Source organism: Bemisia tabaci, chromosome 8 (genome assembly GCF_918797505.1).
Source record: "Bemisia tabaci chromosome 8, PGI_BMITA_v3".
Taxonomy (NCBI): Eukaryota; Metazoa; Arthropoda; class Insecta; order Hemiptera; family Aleyrodidae; genus Bemisia; species Bemisia tabaci.
Window position 1 is genome coordinate 4814306 of NC_092800.1, and position 20135 is coordinate 4834440.

The 20135-nt window shown below is 37.0% G+C and overlaps 1 protein-coding gene across 8 annotated transcripts in view; it reads right to left on the bottom strand.

Annotated features, from left to right (window-relative positions):
• The window catches only part of Antp (homeotic protein antennapedia), a 395272-nt gene that overhangs the window by 74248 nt on the left and 300889 nt on the right, over positions 1-20135 (bottom strand). For 6 of the 8 annotated variants that reach the window (XM_019052870.2, XM_072303368.1, XM_072303370.1 and 3 more), the window contains one exon: positions 1014-5524. The exons of the other annotated variants lie outside the window; for them this stretch is intronic. In XM_019052870.2, coding sequence (XP_018908415.1) covers positions 5271-5524 — 254 coding nt within the window. In that variant the 3' untranslated portion in view covers positions 1014-5270. Of the gene's footprint in view, positions 1-1013; positions 5525-20135 lie in introns of those variants that run through there. 8 annotated transcript variants of the gene reach the window in all.

Consider the following 20135-nt stretch of genomic DNA (forward strand, 5'->3'; position numbering starts at 1 on the left):
AATCCTTTTTCCAATCCATCCGTTTTATTAGACTAATTATTAATGTATTGCATTTAAAATGTTCAGTTTTTTTCAATTTATTTTTTCCAAAACCGTTCGATCAAATTTGTTTCCTATATTTAAAAATGTCCTTCCAAACTAAAAATTTAAATATTTATCATCGTCCTTTTTTAATTAATACCAGTTAGACCTGAAAAATAATTTGCATCATTGAAGAAAGCACTGAAGTATATTTCCTTGTGGAAAGTCACGGATTAGGTATACAGCCATACTAGGGGGAAACGACGCGTGAGTCTTCAGACGTTGTCATATATTCTTCAATTAAAAACGAATTTACTGGGAAAATTTATATTTTTCGTCAAATTCGTTAGACAGTTTTGTTTGCGATTTAAGTCAATATATCTGAAAGTTTCATAACTTTCATAAAAATAAAAATAAAAATTTCACAAGAATTTTCATAACTTTTCTCAAAAATACATGTTTTATCCTGAAAAATTTGGCAACTCTTGTATGACGTTCTTATTTAGCACGGCAGTATACAAAAAACAAATTCATGTAGATAATTAGATATAAATTAGGTACTTAGCTCCTTATGGTAATTTTCCTTTGAAATTCTAAAATGAAAGCATTTCATATTTTAACTGCTATCGAAGCTATCAAAACTTCAATAAATTGACTTCTTTTGTGATACTGGTCTTGGAATTTCATTACACTGGTTGTCTATTAACGTCTACTTGATAATTTAAAGGCATAATTATTTGACTTGTAAAAAAATAGAGATAAAAGCTTTTGTGTTTCTTGATATGCTACTGGATTTGAAATATTGACAACTTTATCAATGATGCCTCTTCAACTGCTTTTCTGAACGCAAGTTTTTTGCGTCAAGGCTGAATACTACAACTACGAGATGATTATATCTTCTAATTATATTCATATTTATATGAAAACAAAAAATTGGAATTGAACTAAAAGTTTGCATTGATATGGAGGACTTTTCAAATGAAAAGATGTCATTTGCTTTTCATTTATAGTTTTATTTCATGTGATGATTCCGTTAAAGACATATACAAATACAACTATACAATTTAGAAATAAATAATAAATTCAATAGGGTATTGATATTTTACATAACTGAATGGGGTAAATTATTAACTAATGACGTAAATTAATTTATTTCTTATATTAATATGCATGCCTAATTTATGATCTTGTGTATAAACCGGAATTAAACTTCGTGTTATTCAGCAATTACCACAGATTTTTTATTCGTCAGTCAACTACACTGTGAGATCATATAATTTTGACTAACTACCTGTCAATAGTCATTCCATAAATAATAAAATGTATCACACTTAAAATATATCTTGAGCGTGTTTTGTTTTTCATTTATATTTGCGCTTGAATGGACTCTTGAAAGAGGTCCCTCTTCAATGGGCATGTTTAAAAAAGTACGGAGAATGAGATTAACTGCGTGACATGAAGACTCCGTCTCAGTTCAGTTTGGCTTCTCAGCATTTTTAGAAGAATTTTCAATTTGATGACGAGAATAAAATGGACAGAATAAAATAACATAGAACAAAACACAATAAGCAGAGCCGGTTTAGCAAGTAGGCTGTATTATTTTGACCCTTGGTCCATAGCCGTGCCCATTTTTAGTGTAAATGTATTAGTATTCTTTTTTTATTTATTCATTTTTTTTTAAAATTGCATTAATTGGATCCCTCTTTTGTTTTGTCTCCGAGGTTGAATTTTGAGTAAAAAAATTCATGAGCAAATAAAAATTGAATATTTGAGGTTGGGATCTCATAATATGAAAAAAAATAGGCATCATGAAAATGATTACTTCTATTGAATAAAAATGCTGTGTTAATTGCTTTTAGAGTCAGAAGTTCACCGACTCAAATTGATGGGAAGTGAGAAAATTGAGGTGGAGAAAAAAAAAAACATTAAAAAAAGAAGTCTCACTTCCGCATTCTGCATGGTAACTTCACCCTTAAATAAATATAAATGCTATGCGAGCAATTACACTCATTTAATTTTTGGTTACGCGAGAAGATGAAAAACCGATATCTACTTGCTTGACAAACTGATATTTTAAGAAGTTTTTTGGATGGCAAAAGTGTTGGTAACGAGTTATTAAACACCAAAGCAATACTATCCTCGTTGAAAACAACGTGTTTTGATCACCTTTCTCTATGGTAGAGATGCCGATATTTGGATTGAGATGCGAGTACTTCTGCTTGTGAAAAATTTTGATTTCGGAAGGGGAAAAAGTCTCAAGTCCAATATTTTAATGAAATTTTCAATTTACCCTAAACTCAGTATGTAGAACCTTGTCATCTCTTGTGAACTAATCTAATAATTAGTTTTGTTCACAACAGCGAATCCACTAAAGTTGAAAGGAGTCAAAAACTGCAATAAAAAGCGGAAGTAACTCAAGGTGGAATTACTTTCATTGTGATCTCTAAAAATCAATCAATGACGCTTTTGGGTACAATAGATCGATCACTAAGGGAAAGTATGACCGAAAATAATATTAACATTGAGGTTTCACATAGGTATCTCAACGAGATGTAACTTGCAGCTTACTTAATGATTTTGAGTACAAAAATAAAATCAGAAGTTTTCAAGGATTCATGTGAAAATTTGCACAACACCGGCAAAAGAATGAAAAGGGCCATGAATAAAAGAAAAAGAAAAATTAATTCGATACATTCTAACCTTTCCATAAATTAATTTTCAGGAACTCTTTTCTCTTAAATCATAATTTTGCATTATTATAATAATTACAAATAAATATAATAATCAATAATCGTAATAAAACATCAATAACAACGTTACCAAATTGAGAAAGTACAAAGTCATCTATACTATCTTCATTATCAATATACATTTTGTACTTAAGAAAATATAATCTTTTCTTGAATCCCTCGTTGAAACTCAAATTTTTTTTCAAAATGCGGGTAAAAAAAAGTGCATGAATAAAATAAAAGAATATTTTAGTGACTCATCTTGGCCAAATATTTTCTTCAGAGGGACTTCAATCTATCAAAGGACGATTTCAGTTTCGTTCTCCCTTTTTTATTCATTTTTTACATTGTTTCTTGGTATTTCAGCTCTAAAATTGTTAAAACAATGATCAGCGTTACTAATAAATTGTGGTTATTCACTTTGTGTACTAGTTCAAAAGATGACATAGGAAGAAACTTGTATCCGAAGAGGAAAGAAATTAGGAGCATTAAACACAAGAAAATTAAATTAAGTAAACAACTATAATCCAAAAAAATATTCTGCACAATTCTCTGGAAATAAACTTTCAACGTAACATTAACATCAACATAGAACCGCTTAGATTTGAGCAGAAACAAGACTATGCGTAAGTTTTTTGCCTAAATAATCGAAACCATTAGGTACGTATAATTTTAAGTCTTCGGGTTGAAATACGTATAAAAGGTATGATAATTCAATACAAAAGCTGGATGATGTTTTCAAAGATTTTTCTGGCATAATCATCTGCAGAATCAATATTATGACCGTCAAAGGAAGGGCTGCAAGTTTTGATATGCAAACTTTTGGCACTGACTCAAAAATTATTAATTTGCGATTTTTACTTGTGTTATTACCTAATATTTGGAAGTGAAGAATGAGGGAGCGCATAGTCAAACTGAAAACAAGTTGGTGAAAATAATAAGAAAATTATTGTTTACTTGAATTTATATGTTATTGCGAACTTTGTTTAGATTAACGCTTTGATAAAAAAAAAGAATGAAAGAAGAAAACAAACAAAAGAGGGACGAAACTTAATTGGTCACAAATACTTGTAGCTTGAATTTTGTTTTCTTTATTGCTGAGAAAAGAATCCGGAAGATGGGTAAATTTCTTCAAAGAATAAAATTTGACAATTGAATATGTTAAAATAAGAGAAAGTAAAAAAAACTTCTAATAACCTATATTGCACTATTAAATGTACAGAAAAAAATTGAAATGAAATAAAAGAGAATCTTTAGATTTGACGATTTTGAGACATTAACAATGGCAATCATGGGAAAATATGGATGAAGTTGAAGTTTCGGTACACGCTGCAATGCATGTCAGAGGGTTTGGCTTGAAAAGCTATAAATCAATATATCAGCATTGTAAAATGATTGCATATGGTTAATTTCATTCTAAGGTCTCTAGACTAAAAAGTTTTTTCGTTTAGAGCCCAAAAAAATTGAGGGTTGAATTCGAAGAATTGTCAAACATTTTTCAAAGTTGAAAGAAAGGGACAAGGACGTTGCTCACTACATTTTCACAATTCTTAGCCATTGTAAGGTACTTTGGACATCATTATTATACACATCATTTGCTTAAAAAAGTAATTTCTAATTTTATCGTCACACTCACTTCTCAAACGTGACCCACGCTGACATCTAAATTGAGGAAATCAACTCAGGAATATTTATTCCTTCTATAACTCGACGGGGCATTGTGAAGATCATAGCCCAAGACTTGTAAGTAGAAAGAGTATTACTTAACTTTTTTATTTATTTTTTTATTTTTTAGAAAACTTTAAAACACACAAAACAAGAAAAAATTGATAGGTAATACAAAGAATGTATCGGAACCAAATGTTTTAAAAAGACTATGTACAAAATGGTCTATATACTTTTTACATGACTATATATAAGATTAACTACTGACTATATTGACTTAGATCCATTTCACTGGGGTTTGATCGGAGGAAGTTTCAAAATCACGCTTTCTCATTGATTTTTACCGATTAATAAGCACGTTTTCGCCTTCAATAGGTCAAATGCTCTGATTGAGAAAAACAGATTAGATGCACTTAAAAATCTTGTTCGTATTACTTCTTTAGACTGATAATTTCAAAAGTAATATCAAATTGGTCATCTTAGTAAGAAATTGCACGACTTCTTCGACCGAACGCTTAAAGCAGAATAAAACTTCCAAGTAATGATCCACAATTTGATGGAGATAATGAAAAAAGCGTATGGGGCTTGAGTTTTCCAAGACGCCGTTTGCTCCTTTAAAACGACTGTGGGTATTGAATATCAGGTTTACCTACCTTTTTTTAGGATGAAATTATTTTCATATGTTAGCAAAAGTATATTTTGGAAACATCAGAGCTCAGTACGGTTTACCAAAATATAAAAATTTAGATTTTTTGAAGAGAAGCGATTTTGAAATCTACCATCCGATCAATTTTTCTTTTTTCGAGAGAAAAAAAAGAAGAGGAGGTATTGAAGATTATGAAATATTTCTTATTCCTATTGAGGGGAGGTTTGGGGGGTGATATCACTGCCATCGCCCCCATCCGTTCCGTCGCCCCCTTTGGATTTGTTCTCCTTCTTCCACTTCATGCGCCTATTTTGAAACCATATTTTGATTTGCCGCTCTGTTAGACAGAGCGCGTGCGCGATCTCTATCCTCCTCCGCCTTGTTAGGTACCGGTTAAAATGGAATTCTTTCTCTAATTCTAATGTTTGGTATCTGGTATAGGTCTGCCGTCCCCTCTTTCTCTCTGCAACAGAACAAAGTAGAACATAAATTGTAGCAAGTCGGCGAGAAAAATTTCAGGCAACAAAATCAAGCAAAAAGTATCCATACAGTGAGAAGGGATAGTGATCACACTAGAAAAAAAGTAGCTTGGTTCGAGATTCCAGACTCCTAATAACACTGACAAGAAAAAATACACTTGATTCAATCCGAGTTTTCCTTGAATCGAAGAGCCGAGCCTCTTGATTATTTAGGTGGACTTCCTTTTGATTCAAGCGAAAAGTCCGATTGAATTAAGAGTATTTTTTCTTGTCAATGTTTTTAAGAGACTCTAAGCTCAAGCGACTTTTTTCTCCAGCGTAGAGTATTTTTTCTTTACAGGTGCAATTCCACAGGAAATGTGCCCCTTCATGGAAAAAAGGCACGGGGTTATTCGATGATGTGAAGATTTCCAATTATAATTTTGACTCACAGGCTCCGGTCGTGACACTGCAGACTTCCTGTCAAACTTTATTTTTTTTTTTTTTTTCTATGGAGGACTAGTCAACGTAAAGTCTTAAAAACGTCCTTCATTTTTCCTCTCTGACAGAAGAATATTCTGTATAGATTTCAAGCAACAATATTGGCTTGTTTCTTTACGAAGAAATAATTATACCAGGAGTAGAGATTTTGAAACACCACCAAGGGGTTACGTGGTTTCGCACTTTGGCCATCGATATGAATATAATGTCGCAACAACATTTTTCTGAGAGATAGATTTACTCAGGTACGACAATTTTCTCGAATTTTTCACGGAAGAGAAGGGGGAGTCGAATTACCCATTTTGGGCTTCCCAACAATTACGGGTATTTAAGGGTGGTTTCACGATAACTGGAATAGTTTTGTCGCCGTAATGAACAACACATTTTTCAATCATATTTTTAGTAGACATGATAATCACTCGCATTTTTCGCATTAATCCTCAAAGGGTTACGTATGACAACGCTATCCAATGATTTATTGCTCTATTCTCAATTAATATGATGTAAATTCCGAAAATGTGCTGTCCGTTACGCGGTAAAAATTCAGCGTAACAGACACCACATTTTCGACCATGTATACATTACAATTGAAAAGTAGAGCGATAAATCTTTGAAAAGCGTTATAACACGTAACCCTGTGTAGATTAATGGAAAAAATTCGAGTGATTATCATTACTACTAGAAATATGACCGAAAAATGTGTTGTTTGTTACGGCGACAAAACTATTCCAGTTATCGTGAAACCACCCTTAAAATGAGCCGAATGTGTGATTTTGCATGCGTTTTCACTCTCTATCCTCACCCATATCATTAGGATCGCGGATGTTTGTAACACTTGCGACTCACGGGTCCTTTAAAAATAAACCAATGCTTCCGGGAGGAGGATTAAAGATTCCCTATGTTAATTAGGCAAATTATAAGGCGAAAGGAGTTAGAATAAATACGAAGCAAGCAGGAATACGCCAGGAAAGTTTACTCAGCACCCTAACGAAAGGATCCTCGCCCAGCTCCCAAGACCAGGTCGAGTTGGTCCCTCGAAAACAGCTCCATCTTTTCTTTTTCACAGTCAGCGCGGAGGCGTTGGTGACGGATTATTCTAGGAACTAATGTTGTCCTTTGAGTTTTTTACGTAAAAGTCGAAGATTTTGTGTAAATTCGACAACACTGGGGAAGAGCTCGTGTTGAGGGAGGGCCGCACCGGTGGGAGACGCAGTAAGGGAGTCTGAAGAGAAAGACATGAAAGTAATTTTCTATCTTTTTCGTTCTTGCTCATGAGACTAGTCGCTCTGTCTTTATTTCGCCATGGGAATGTCTGTCAGCTGCAAGTTTCCCGTTGTCGGATTTCTCGAAGCTTGATTTTGTTTTTTGAGTTTTTGGGATGGAGGGTACTTATTCTCTTTCGTCACATTCATAAACCAGACTCGACCATCGAAATCCTCAAAACTGAAAAAAATATTTTTGGGTAAGAGCTAGACCAAAATTTGGACTCCAGACTTACAAAGTCACGTTAATCAAATTTTATCATGATCGTTTTCTTGGAGAAGAAAAAAAGTGTAGAAGTTTTGTGCAGAGAGTTAGTCATTCATTTTCCGTCAGTTTTTCACTTCACAGTGATCGAGAGTTGCTAGATTTGAAGATCAGTTTTTCCTCTTTGTAGCTCAATACTGATACAGCCACACTGAAGGCCAAAAAGGTTGTGGAAAATCGGTTTAAAGCCAGTGTCTCACACAAAATTCAACGCTGAGAAGGAATCATGAGAAAAAACGTTTTGAAGCAAACTGAAATCGAAGAAATTGGCCATTTGATTGAGTCTTGATGTCATGCCCGTAGCAATCAACATGTCGTCAGGCAGAACCACGTTACATTATAAAAATTAGTAAACAAAAAAACACATAGAAACACGTTGATTAAGTACCTAGACGCCCTCTTTGAGCACCGCTCCCATTGGACCTTCTTATCGTAATTTCAAAAACGGTCTTATTTTACTCACGAAAGTATGAAGGGCAAGAATTGCCAATAAACCGAAAATCGAAAAATATCAATTTTTGTCTTCCCTAGCCCTTTAAATAAAGAAATCTTTCAATTCCTCATCATTTCAAACATAATGTCTAGGCATTGCTAGGCGTTGTTTTAAGTGCTCAAATGTTCTAAGTAAAATTTTAAGATGAAGAAGTGGTTCTGAGCTTAGCCGATACGTGCTTTTTGAACGAGTTCACGTGGATAATAACTATTTTTGCAGCTTGGGCAAAATTTTGCGACATCCTCCCGAAATTTTCACGGACTATGCCGGAAATCATCGATTTGTACTCATGACATCAGACTATTGAAATTGTTCAAATTTTCTGAGGAAAATCAAAGGTGTAAAAGTGATTCTCAGCTTAGCGGTTACGTGATTTTTGAACGCTTTTACGTAGATAACAACTGCTACCCTTGCGAAGTGGCGAAATTTTGCGACGTCCCCTCGAAATTTTCACTGACGATGCCGGAAAACTTCGATTTGTACTCATGACGTCAGACTAAAATAATTCCTGAATCGCGGAGCCGAGTGACGTCACGAGCGTGGGCCCATTTGACAACGGCGGAAGCTGCTCGCCCGGACCCAAGTTCGTCTTCGGCGTCTCTCTTCCTCCCTCAATTACCCGTCTCTCTCGCCCGTAAGAAAAAAACAGCACATTCATCTTCATCACTTTTGACACGACTCCTCTCTGGCCCGTTGTACCGCTTCCCCCTCCCCGCCCCGCCCTGGATTTTAATACATTTTCTTTTTATTCCTTTTCAAATACATGTAGAGTGTGTAGTATCTTAAACTTACACGAGAGCACTATTGTTGGGGAAGCGCATGAGTCAGCCCGGGACATCCAGCAAAAACACCGAATCTTTCGACTTTTTCCTTTGGAGTTAAGCGGTTTTTTCAGTCTGCTGCATTCAAAGCCTCATGATACCCCTCATGGTGCGTCGCTAGGGAAATCTCTGACGATGATGTCAGGATCCGATTAATTTAGAGGAAAAAAGCTTCCAGTTTCTTAAACCTGTTTTTTCGAGTTTTAACCTCGAAAAATGGGGGGTTGGAATGATTCTTATTTTCAATCAGTTTAATGGACCACTGAGCTTCAGCATTCTGATGTACACGTTCCTAAACCAAAATTTCGCGTAAAACGTGATTCGTGAAACGAAAATTACAGATATTAACTGCTCGCCAAGATATTTAATGTTTCTTGACGGGTAAACTCAAAGCTCCCGCTCATGAAAACACAATGGTCTTCTTGAGTCAAATCGCACACTAAATTTTATTGTTGCAGTCTCTGCGATAAAAAATATATGGCAACCTCATATTTGACGTTTTGGCTCAGCTATTGCAAATTGTTTACACTATGAACAATAAAGAGCGGAAAAAGAACAATGATCGATGGTGAAACCTGTCGAAATCGTTGTAAGGCGCAATTTGACTCAAGTAGAGTATTGCGTTTTCCGGGAAATTGGAGAAAAATAGATTTAAAAGTGAGAAAATGAGCCACTTATGACATCATCTGGCGGCATTTTCCATTTAAACACACGCTTTTTTGCAGATTAGGTTATTTTGTCATAATTTTTCCAATAATTGTTCCACTTAGGAACCAAGGATATCCTCGTGCTCAATTTTCCTAGCAGTGTCATTTTAAATATGAAAATCACAAAATTTAAGACACCTGCAAATGCTCTATGTTCCTCTTGTCAATTCCTAACTCATTCAGATTGAAAAAAAAAGATTGTCTGGCTCTGGATAATTCTGTCCAGCTTTAAATACGATCCCTAGCTTTAGTTCGGATTTAGTTTAACTACATTCCAGCACTGATAAATAAAATACCGGGGACTTAGGCGTAGAACCAGAGCCGCCCGGAGTCCAGGAATCGTAAGCCAGCGCTGCGGCTCAGAATGACGGCCGAAAACCTCGGAATGAGTCAAGAGACGGATGATTTATCGACTCAAAAATGAAGTACAACTTCTTAACGAGATTTTAATTAGATGGTCGGAGCGCAATAATCACCCCCGACCGCCGCTGCCGCCGGAGCCAGAGCTTTCTAGCCGAGCAATCGGTAATTGCCCCTCGACAATCCGACCCGCCGAACAAAGCCTTTAAAACCCTCTTTTTGGAGCCAGTTTTGCTCCAACATTTCCTCGAAAGGAGCTTCATCTCTACACGAGTATAGCGAGTGGGTAAGGTTTAAAAACCCATAATTTACAACTGAGTCGTTGCAAAATTTCTATCCAACAGTATCTGACTTGATCAGTAACTTATGGTCAAAATTCGATTTAGTCCGATAACTGGATGCATTTGCAAAAGGAACATAGCATTGCATGATGCTAATTGTGCAAATATCCTTGCAATAAAATAGCTGAAATCATGAAAATTATGAAATTTACATGTGATTCTTGTCTAAATTCCAGTTTCAGCGAGTAAATAGTTTCATGGACAATCAGGTTTTCCAGACCAAGAAGTTGAACAGTCTTAGCAACATTGCAATGTCGTGATTCTTTTTGCAAACGCAATCAACTGAGTATTGAAATAGATTTGATTATTGTGATATGCAAAAAATCATCCGTCAATTGGGTATTTTTTAGTACTATTTCAGACCAAATGTGGACTACATTACGCGAAATGTGAATAACGTTTTCACTCATTCCAGAATCAACATACTTAGCATCAATTTACCCCATGCAGGCAGGTGATTTGATGGATGAACCATAAGAAAGTGATTTTTTTTAAAATTAATTTAGCCCACATGTTCACTTGTAAAGTCATCTATGACAATTTGTCGTTTTCCGTGCGGAAGAGCGTAACTCAACCCAAAGTTGCAAAGTTGACTCAGACAATTAAATTTTTTTACAAGAATGTACCTATGTACTGTTCTTCGTTTTTTTTTCTTTAAATTTTCGGGTGAGATCAGCAGATCGGCGCAATTTTTAGTTGAAAATGACCAAGATTTCCCTGGTAAAATGAAATTTGCGAGGGGAAATTTGGTAATATTGAAATATAGTTACGTTCTCTCGCGAGAAAAATGACGAATTCATCGATGTAAACAAGAAGTTTTATCATCATGCACTGGAAAAAAAAGAATCTTAAATTTGCCGCCAAGAAGTATTTCTTCTTAAATCAAGAATTTTGCTGATTAATATAAGCTACTTTTTGCTTAATCCAAGCATTATTTTTCTTGAATCAAGAAAAAGTCAGCTTAAAGCAAGATAAAGAAAATTCTTGGCGGCAAATTCAAGAATTATCATGCTTGATCCAAGCTACTTTTTTTTCAGTGTGTATCTTGTTTTCGTACAATTAGAGATTCGCAACAATTTTTTTTTCTTTTTCGCTCTTATCCTTCATTCCACGTCTTCCACCTCTAGCATTAATTGCAAATTTTGCCCGTTTTCCGACACGGAACCGAAGATCCGAGCGCCCTGTAATCAGTCGAAACTGGAAATTCGGGCGGTGGAGCGACACAGAGGCGCGCGGCGTCTGACACCAATATTTTAAAGTCACCACCTCCCCCCCCCCTCTCTCTCTCTCTCTCTGCGCGCGCGGTCGGCAGAATTCGGGATTCAATTTAAAAACCAATCAGGGCGCGGCGTGGAGAAAGGCCGATCGGAGGCCCCGAAAAGGAAAGTGGAGGATCGCGGACCAAACGGAAAGTAATTAGGAAGCCATTATGAGGGAGGGGCGACCCGGGAAGACATGTTGAACGCACTTGACATGTTATTGATTAATCTTCCGACTTAATTTCGCCCTCAACGCCCCCCCCCCTCCCCCGCCCGCGGTCCGGAGGGCCGGATTCTGCCTGTCAATCTGAGCCGTCTCGGGGGATGGAAAGGATCTGCGAGGGAGGAAACTTGGTTCCGTCCCTCGGGCCCCGAAAAAAGTTGCTGCGGGGTCGCCAGGTGCCGCCAACTGGGGGTGCTCGAGCGTTTTAAGTTTTCCTCTGTCGTGCTTAGAAAAACGTACCGTATGTGCCTACAGACGTAGCAAAATTTCCTCCGATGAAATATTAATTTTCACCGAAATTTGTGAATAATTTCCTTCGAATGTTTGGAGACTTTTATTCGTAATTAGATCTAAATTACTCGAAAATTTCAAGGGAAAATGAGCCATGTCAAGCAGAAGGGAACCAAGCCAAATCAGCTATTACCAAATGTAATTGGATATTATAATTTTGCACACGAAAGCGGTTGTGCGGATTTTGTGCGAGTTTCAGTGAATTTTTTAGGAGACTTTCATTGGAAAAATGGATTTCTTTCAAGGAAAAATGGGCCGTGTGTCAAGCAAAAAGGAATCAGCAATCAGCTATTACCAAATTTAATTGAGTTTTTTCACTTTCTACACGGAAGCAGTTGTGCGGATTTTTGTGCATATTTCAGTGAATTTTTTGCATAGTGCGTAGCAAATTCCTTAAAATTTTCGAAGAAATCCGCATAAACGTTCTATGGTAAAAAATTAAACATCCCGAGTAAAGGCAATGGCTGGTGTGGTTTGGTTCCTTTCTGCTTAACGCGGCTCAAATATCTATATCACTCTTCAGAAATAAACATTTCATCAGAGAAAATTTGGCAACTCTCAAATGTTCATACGGCGTTCTTGCACCGCAGACCCTGCATCTTCAGTCGTCGTGCTTTGATTTTTCATGCGTGTAGAGGGAAAAACTGTCAAAGAGTGAACACGTGACAGAGGGGAGTATTTTGGGATGATAACGATCCAGCGAAGTCGAATTTATCGCGTTAACTTCCATCCTTGTTTAGCTTGTTACATTATTTCTGTATGCAACTTGAACTTTTTTACAGTCCTACATAGAAATTGTCAAACTTACAAAAACGTGGCAAAAAATTAGTAAAAAATGAGCGTGTAAAAACTGAGAAAGTAAAGGGAACAATGAACTATTTAGATGAGAGTCTAGTTAAAATGATTATATTATATGGTTCAATACACATAGAGTTTTCATGAGCTTTCACGAAAAATGTACTTTATTTTTGTTAATTTTTTCATTTTTCCGCCTTGGTTTATGTTTAAAGAAGTATTGCAGCTTGTGCGTTACATAAAATAGAGAAGTTATCATAAATTGTATTATAAGAGCGTTCAATTTTAACCATATTATTTTACTCTCTTAACTTATTAATGATGTGCAATGGTTGTTCTACGTAGTTTTTTCAATCCAATCGAATTCAATCAACTCTCCTCCTTAAAAATTTCAGACATTGACATGAGTAGAATAAAGAAAAAATGCATCACTCCATGTTTTCCCGCAAAACTATGCCGTCTCTTGCACATGAAAAAAGAAAGAAAACTGAAAGGTCGAGTACGTGTTTCAATGGCTCGAGAATTATTTATCGAGTCGGGTCACTTTTCGCTAAGTGCTTTTAAAAGCCTACTCCGTGATCTCATTGCCTTACGTAAGATTTCTGTACGTAGTGAATATAAATAAACAATCAGACCTTTGAAGACTGAATTAACTTTTTTGACTTCTTCGCTCAACATAATACACACAAACAAAAGTGCTTTCCCAAAGGGCTAAAGATCTCCAAAAGAAAACTGATTTGCAACTTTCGCAATACGCAAATTATGGATGGTATTTTGAAAAGCCCTCACTTACTACGACAAGTGTCTTACGCATTCTATTCCATTTACTGAGGATGGTACGATGTAAACAACGGACTGTTAATTGGAACTTGGTGCGTCCCATACATGAAGAAAAAGGACAAGAAAAATCAGATGAAGGAAAAGAAGAAGATAGAGGAGGAGAGCAAGAAGGAAGACGAAGAAGACGGGAAAGACGTAAAATAAGTGAAACGGAAAATTTGCTTCGGTAAAAATGTAAAAAATCATCCATTTTTTGTTACACGTACATTAAATTAAGGTACACAAATTTAAATTCCGAAGTTACATTAAATTTATACATTAAAATGAAACAAATAAAAATAAAGTATTATTTAACTTCAAATTTTACCAATAAAATATTTTTAAAATAGCTTCTAAAATAGCTTGTTATCACTTGTTACCTATTTTGAAATTTAAAGTATGGCAGCGGCCTTTGTGATATTGATTTTGTTGTTACCCTGACGATGAGGCGTCCGCTTCGAAAAGCTTCGGTATAAATAAAGTTATTAATAAAATGTAAGTGTTTTTTGAAAACATTTTTTGCATTATTTCTAGCACTCGGCTACCAACCCAAACTCAAAATATTTTGTTTGTGTGAGTTCCGACACTATCATGCTACTTCATCACATTGCTTATTTAGAAACCGTAATTATCTTACTTTACTTATGGCATAATATCTAAGTTGGGTGATTCCACGATAAAACAAAAATTTTAATGTGGTAAGTCATATTTTCCTAATTTTTTCCTCTATTTTTTTTCTTGTCTATGTAGTGGCATGTCCTCCTATCTTAGTCATCTATGCTACTGACGATGAGCATCGAGCTCAAAATGCATTTAGAATTAAGGGATGTAAACACCAATTGCATCTTGATATGTTGTTTTTATAAGTTTTGCAATTTCGAATTTTTCCAATCGAATTGCTCAAGAGCAAAGTTACTAAATTGTGAAGTGTGTTAGCTTTGGAATGAATCCCAACTCTAAACAGATTTTCTCGACTCCAAGACTCTCAAGCTGGAAGCTCCTCGGGTCTGAGTTATGCGCAGACTCGCGCGGACTATTTCAAGAAATCAATCGGCGAGTGGAAATCAAACAAAAAAACGAGTCCTTCCTCAGGGAGCTGAGCCGGGCAATTATCCCAGGAATCCAATTAAAATGCAATGAAAAGTATTTTGAGGAAGGAAAAAAGGAGACTGACGGAGAGCGCCAACCAAGGCGGACGGAGAAACAGGAGGAGTGAGAAAAACGATTTCATTTGTTCCCTGTCTTTTCACATCGAGCGGGCAATCAATCAAGCTCCCAAGCTCGGCACAATCTACAAGTCTCTTGTGCTTCTTAAGATTTTAATTTATTTTTTATATTATTTATTTATGTCCAGCGGACTACCGCTCTCCCGTCCTCAGGAAAAACGCCGTATCAGCCATCGAGCGTTGCCAAATTGTCTATGAAAAAATACGAATTCCCTAGTGAGCTTATTATGCATATTTTTTCCTCCTGTTTTATAGTAAAGTTTGTTCGTCAATTGTACCTGCATTTTCTGAAAATTTCAAGGAAAAATGGACCACATCTACCAGAAAAGACCCTAGTCACGTCAATTCCTGTCAAATTTAACTGGGCAATTCGATTTCTACCAAGAGAACGTTCGTGCGGATTCCTTCGAAAATTTTAAGGAATTTGCTTAGCGCTACTTGCGGAAAGTTCTCTGAAATTTGCACAAAAATCCGCTTAACTGTTGTCATGTAAGAAAATAAATGGTCCGATTTAATTTGGCGGTAGTTGATGAGGCTTGGTTCCTTTCTGCTTAGTGCGGTTAAAACATTAGTAACTTTCACTTGAAAAAAAATTCGCTTGAATTTAAAGTCCAAACTCTTAATAACATTGACAAGAAAAAATACTCTTGATTCAATCCGATTCTTCCATGAATCTAAGAGGCCTCTTGATTTAGGCGGATTTCCTTTCGATTCAAGAAAAAAGTCCGATTGAATCAGGAGTTTTTTTTCTTGTCAATGTTTTTAAGAATCTGGACTCTAGACCCAAGCGGCTTTTTATTCCAGTGTCCCTCAAAAATAAGCATTTTATCGAAGGAAATTAGGCAACACTCGAATAATCATACGGCGTTTTTCCTTAGCACGGCATGGCAGTGCTCCTCTGCTTCTCCGCTCTGGTCATCAAAAGCTTTAGGATTCAGGAGCCGTCTCCATGCAAGTCTGGATGTTTTGCCCAAATCTAGCTCAATCAAGCCTCCCCCGCCCCGCTCTCCTCCTCCGCCCGGGAATAAATTAAAGAGAAGAGATTAAAATTTATAAGCTAGTTTACCGACGAGTAAAATGGCACGCTTAGATACGACTTCTTGGCATTTTGCTTTCTAAAACTGTAGTAGGCCGCGCTCTAACTCTCCGAAGAGTTATGATGCTGCGAATATCAACCATTTATTTCGTGACGCGGGACACGGGGGGCGGGGGACGTGGAAAGAGGGGTGGAGAAAAATGGGAAATGCGGATGGTTAGCGACGAATCGAGAGAGGAGGAATAGTTGAACTGGGACTTATGTAAAACTGACTTTAAAAGACGGTCTTGAGCCAGAGTCGCGCGGATTTAAGTTTATCCTTGAATTTTGTCGTTTTTTGAATACACTGTGTTAAAATTGTTGAAATATTTATTTTTATGCTTTTCAAATTCTATCATTCAAGATATCCACTTCCTTGCGATAATAAACAATGCACATAGATATATGTATTAGAGGCTATAATGCTCCTATTAGACATTTATGGCTTTCCATATGTAAGTGGTCAAGTTATCACTCTTCAAATTTTGATTTGAAAAGAATATTTTCAATGCATCGCATGAACAGTCCTTAAAATTATATAGACGATATTGGAAACGTTTGAATCATGTTTAGCATTTGAATGAACCCTTCGATATAAAAGAAAACAAAGTTTTGAACTTTTAGCCATTTCAAACGGCCCTCCTAGGTATGAGGTTAGGATTTATCGCCATTTTAGCCTTTCAGCTGATTGCATTTATTGCTTTGCGAAGCCTGTACTTTTTATTTGACTTTAGATTTCACCCTTTGAAGTTTATGAACCTTCAGCACCATGGAGCTATACCTATAGTGCTTCTCTTTTTGTTTCCTTATTTCCCTTCCAGTGTTTTTCTATCTTCGTTAATTACATGCACTGACGAAGGTGAGTGTTATAACCGAAATTTCTGCTTTTATCACCATGTAAAGGTAATTTTTAATTTTGAATAAACATGTAATTCTCTTGATTACTGTTTTATCGTCAAGATGGCCTGAATTTACATAATTTTACTTCCACTGAATCGATTAAAGGCTCAATTCTTTGTTTTCTTCCAATTGTGAGGAGCCGGAAATCTAATAATTTAGCAAATCGATATCGCTTTCCTGTGACGTTATCGCCTATCGATTCGAATCCCCGTTCTCAGGAGAGAAAAGTGAGTAAAAGCCGTTCGCCGACGGATGATTCGGCCGAAAGCGCGGCGCGGCGCGCGCGCCGACATCCAAACACGCCGACAGCCGATGCGCTGTTGACGGAGCGCGGAAGATCCCTAATGGAAGGGCCATTAACAGGAATGACTGTCATTTGTAAGGCCATTAATATCAGCACCACAGTCTGTGCACCCGCGGACGGGGCGCGTACGGTAAAACGGCGATATTTTCGGGCAACTTTTTAACGTTTCACTCATCAGCGCCCGGCGGACCGGCCTCACGTCTTCATCCAGGACTCATCATCATTAGCCGTTTTTATACTTTGACACTTTCTCCGGCCGTTCGCCCTCGGATTTGCCGCTTTTTTCGGGGCCCCTTCCGGGCGGGGCGGGGGATGGGGAGGGGGCGGCGGGCCCCGCGTCGGCAGCCAATCAATCTCGTGACTCCTTCGATTCCGCGCCGAAAGAGACGTCATTTTTTGACCCTTAATGTGCACTCTTTCCGGAGTTCCTAGAAACCTCCGAATCGCTGGAGGCTTTGATACTACGGTAATGTTCCGATTATCTGACGAGTTGCGGCGAGGACACATCGAAAAACTTGGATACTTGAAATTACAAAAAAAAAGACTTAAAAATCTACCATGTCAGGTTCTGTAAGCAGAAAGCACGAATTTGGCCGTTTTCTATCTTATGTGTGACAAATTGTCACTTACTTGGAAAAGAAAATATAAAAGGTGATCGGATAATAGAAGCACTACTGTTGTATGAAACTTAGGAATTATCCTCTCTTTTGTAAGAAATACCAATATTTACATATGTACTTGGGAATCAAAACTGCTCGAATGTGCGAATGGTACCGCAAAAATTATTGATTCACGCAAAAATGGTCGATGTTAGAATAATTTTGCGGGAGTGTGTTAATGAAACAGAACAAACACTTGACCACAAACTAATTTTGTCGCAACATGACAACATTTGACATACTTTCTCTAAGACCCCCCACGCATAGTTGGAAGTATTTCTGCCAAGCGGAACTATGTGAATTAAGACATGAGCCCTGAGATCCATGAGGATATATGCATAATAGGGTTCACGTCATAATGCACAATGCACATCCGTTTGGCAGAAATACGTCCAGTTTATCCATTAGTGTAAATGCTTAAATGGTTTTTTAACTTATAGCATTGCAATTTAGGATCCCTGCAGAGAACTTTTTCGAACGAACTGATGGAATGATAATACGACGATTTTGGACGGATTGAGCACAATCACGTTTTCAATGTGTTCCTACATGTCTTGTCACATTTAGATACGGTGTTGGTTCATACGTATAAAGCAAATCGACAATTGAACATATGACTAATTTCTACCAAGAGTGGTGTTTCGTTGGGAGCTGGTGAATTCTGCCACACCTTATCCGTCAATTTCCTTCCTGCAAAGAGCAAGGAAATGGAACACCGAGCTTCAATACGCGATAAACCGTTACTGTTTCGCGGGTTGCGTCACTGAAGGTCACGGCGGAATTTTCCCACGGTATGGTTCAGCACGACGCTACGCGACGGTGGTCGATCGACTCGAGACGTTTCCAAATCGCCACAAAATTGTTCAAATTACTTGAACCTATTTCACCTTCAGTGTTATCCGATTAATTTTTACCGTATGAGACTTCTTCCTATAATTTAATAAACCGATAATGAATGTAGTTTTGATAACCCTGTGGTTAAGAGTGTTAATTAATCATACCATTTGAATAATTCTAGAGGAGCTATTCTATGCGCCATCATGAGAGAGTTAGATTCGAAATTTTCTGCTACCTTTATTCAGGAATTCAGGAAACGTGGAGCTTGTTTTAGCAATTTTCATTTATTTATATAAAAAAAAATCAGAGCTTTCTAAAACAGTAAAACGTTAAAAGCCTTGACTCATTTTATTACGATGACTGATTTAAGATTTACTTATTTTTTTATCCTGGCGCAAAATATGAAACAAAGTAATTTAAAGATATGCTAATAAATATTTTCCTTTTAATTTTTCATATAATGTTGTTCGCAATTTCACCTTCAGTTCCTAAAAATTTAAAGGAAAAATATTTATACATTTTCTCAAAACTAAACTTTTTTTTTTTTTTTAAAGTTAATTTGCCGACTCTCGAATGTCCATAAAGCGTTCTTTCTTAGCATGACAGCATAGGAAACTGAACGTTTCACGACTACTTTTTCGGTTAATCAATTAAACTTTAATTTTAAAGGAAAATCGGCAACACCACGATCGGGGGCGTTAAATAATTAAAGTCCCGCCGATGCTGAGTGCGAAGGTTACGAATCGAAAGCCGCGCAGCGCGGCAACGAAAAACGAGGAGTGCACTGCACTGCACCCCCGTCCCCCCATCTCGCGGCCCCTTATTTCGCAGACGCGGCCGAGGCGGGGGAGAGGGGGGGGGGGAAGACCGCGAATGCGCCGGCTTCAGCGGCACACTTACTCTCGGCCATAAATCGTCCGTACTCAACAAGTAGCACTTCTTTATTGCTCTTAACTCAAAGCGTAAAGTACATGTGACCGCTTGTATAATAACTCATTGAAACATGCGTATAGCTCCACCGTTGCGCGATCTATGAATCGGGGATGAGTCCGGTTGGTTTTGACCGTGAAGGCGTGTGCTTTCAGCACACCGCGGTGGGTAAATTCCTCGTGGTTAGCTGTAGAGTTCCTATACGGGGAGAGTAAATAGTAAATGCTAACGCAAAATTTTACCTGTTACATAATCCCTTTTCTTCACTCGTTACTTTTGGTCATAAGAATTCACTTAACTGCAATGATTGAAAAATCGTAAGTTTGCTCCATAAAGGAAAGTAAACAAATTCCAATGTTGCCAAATTTCCCCGCGCAAATCGCACTTTAACCAACCCAACCAAAATCCTTCATTTTGGGAATTTCAAATTGAAAATTTCACCGATTTTCCCACTACTTTTATGCAAAAACAGACAAATTTTGAACAAGAATTGCACTGGTACATTTTGGTAAAATATTGGAATGTTTGAGTCAATTTTGCAATCTTGG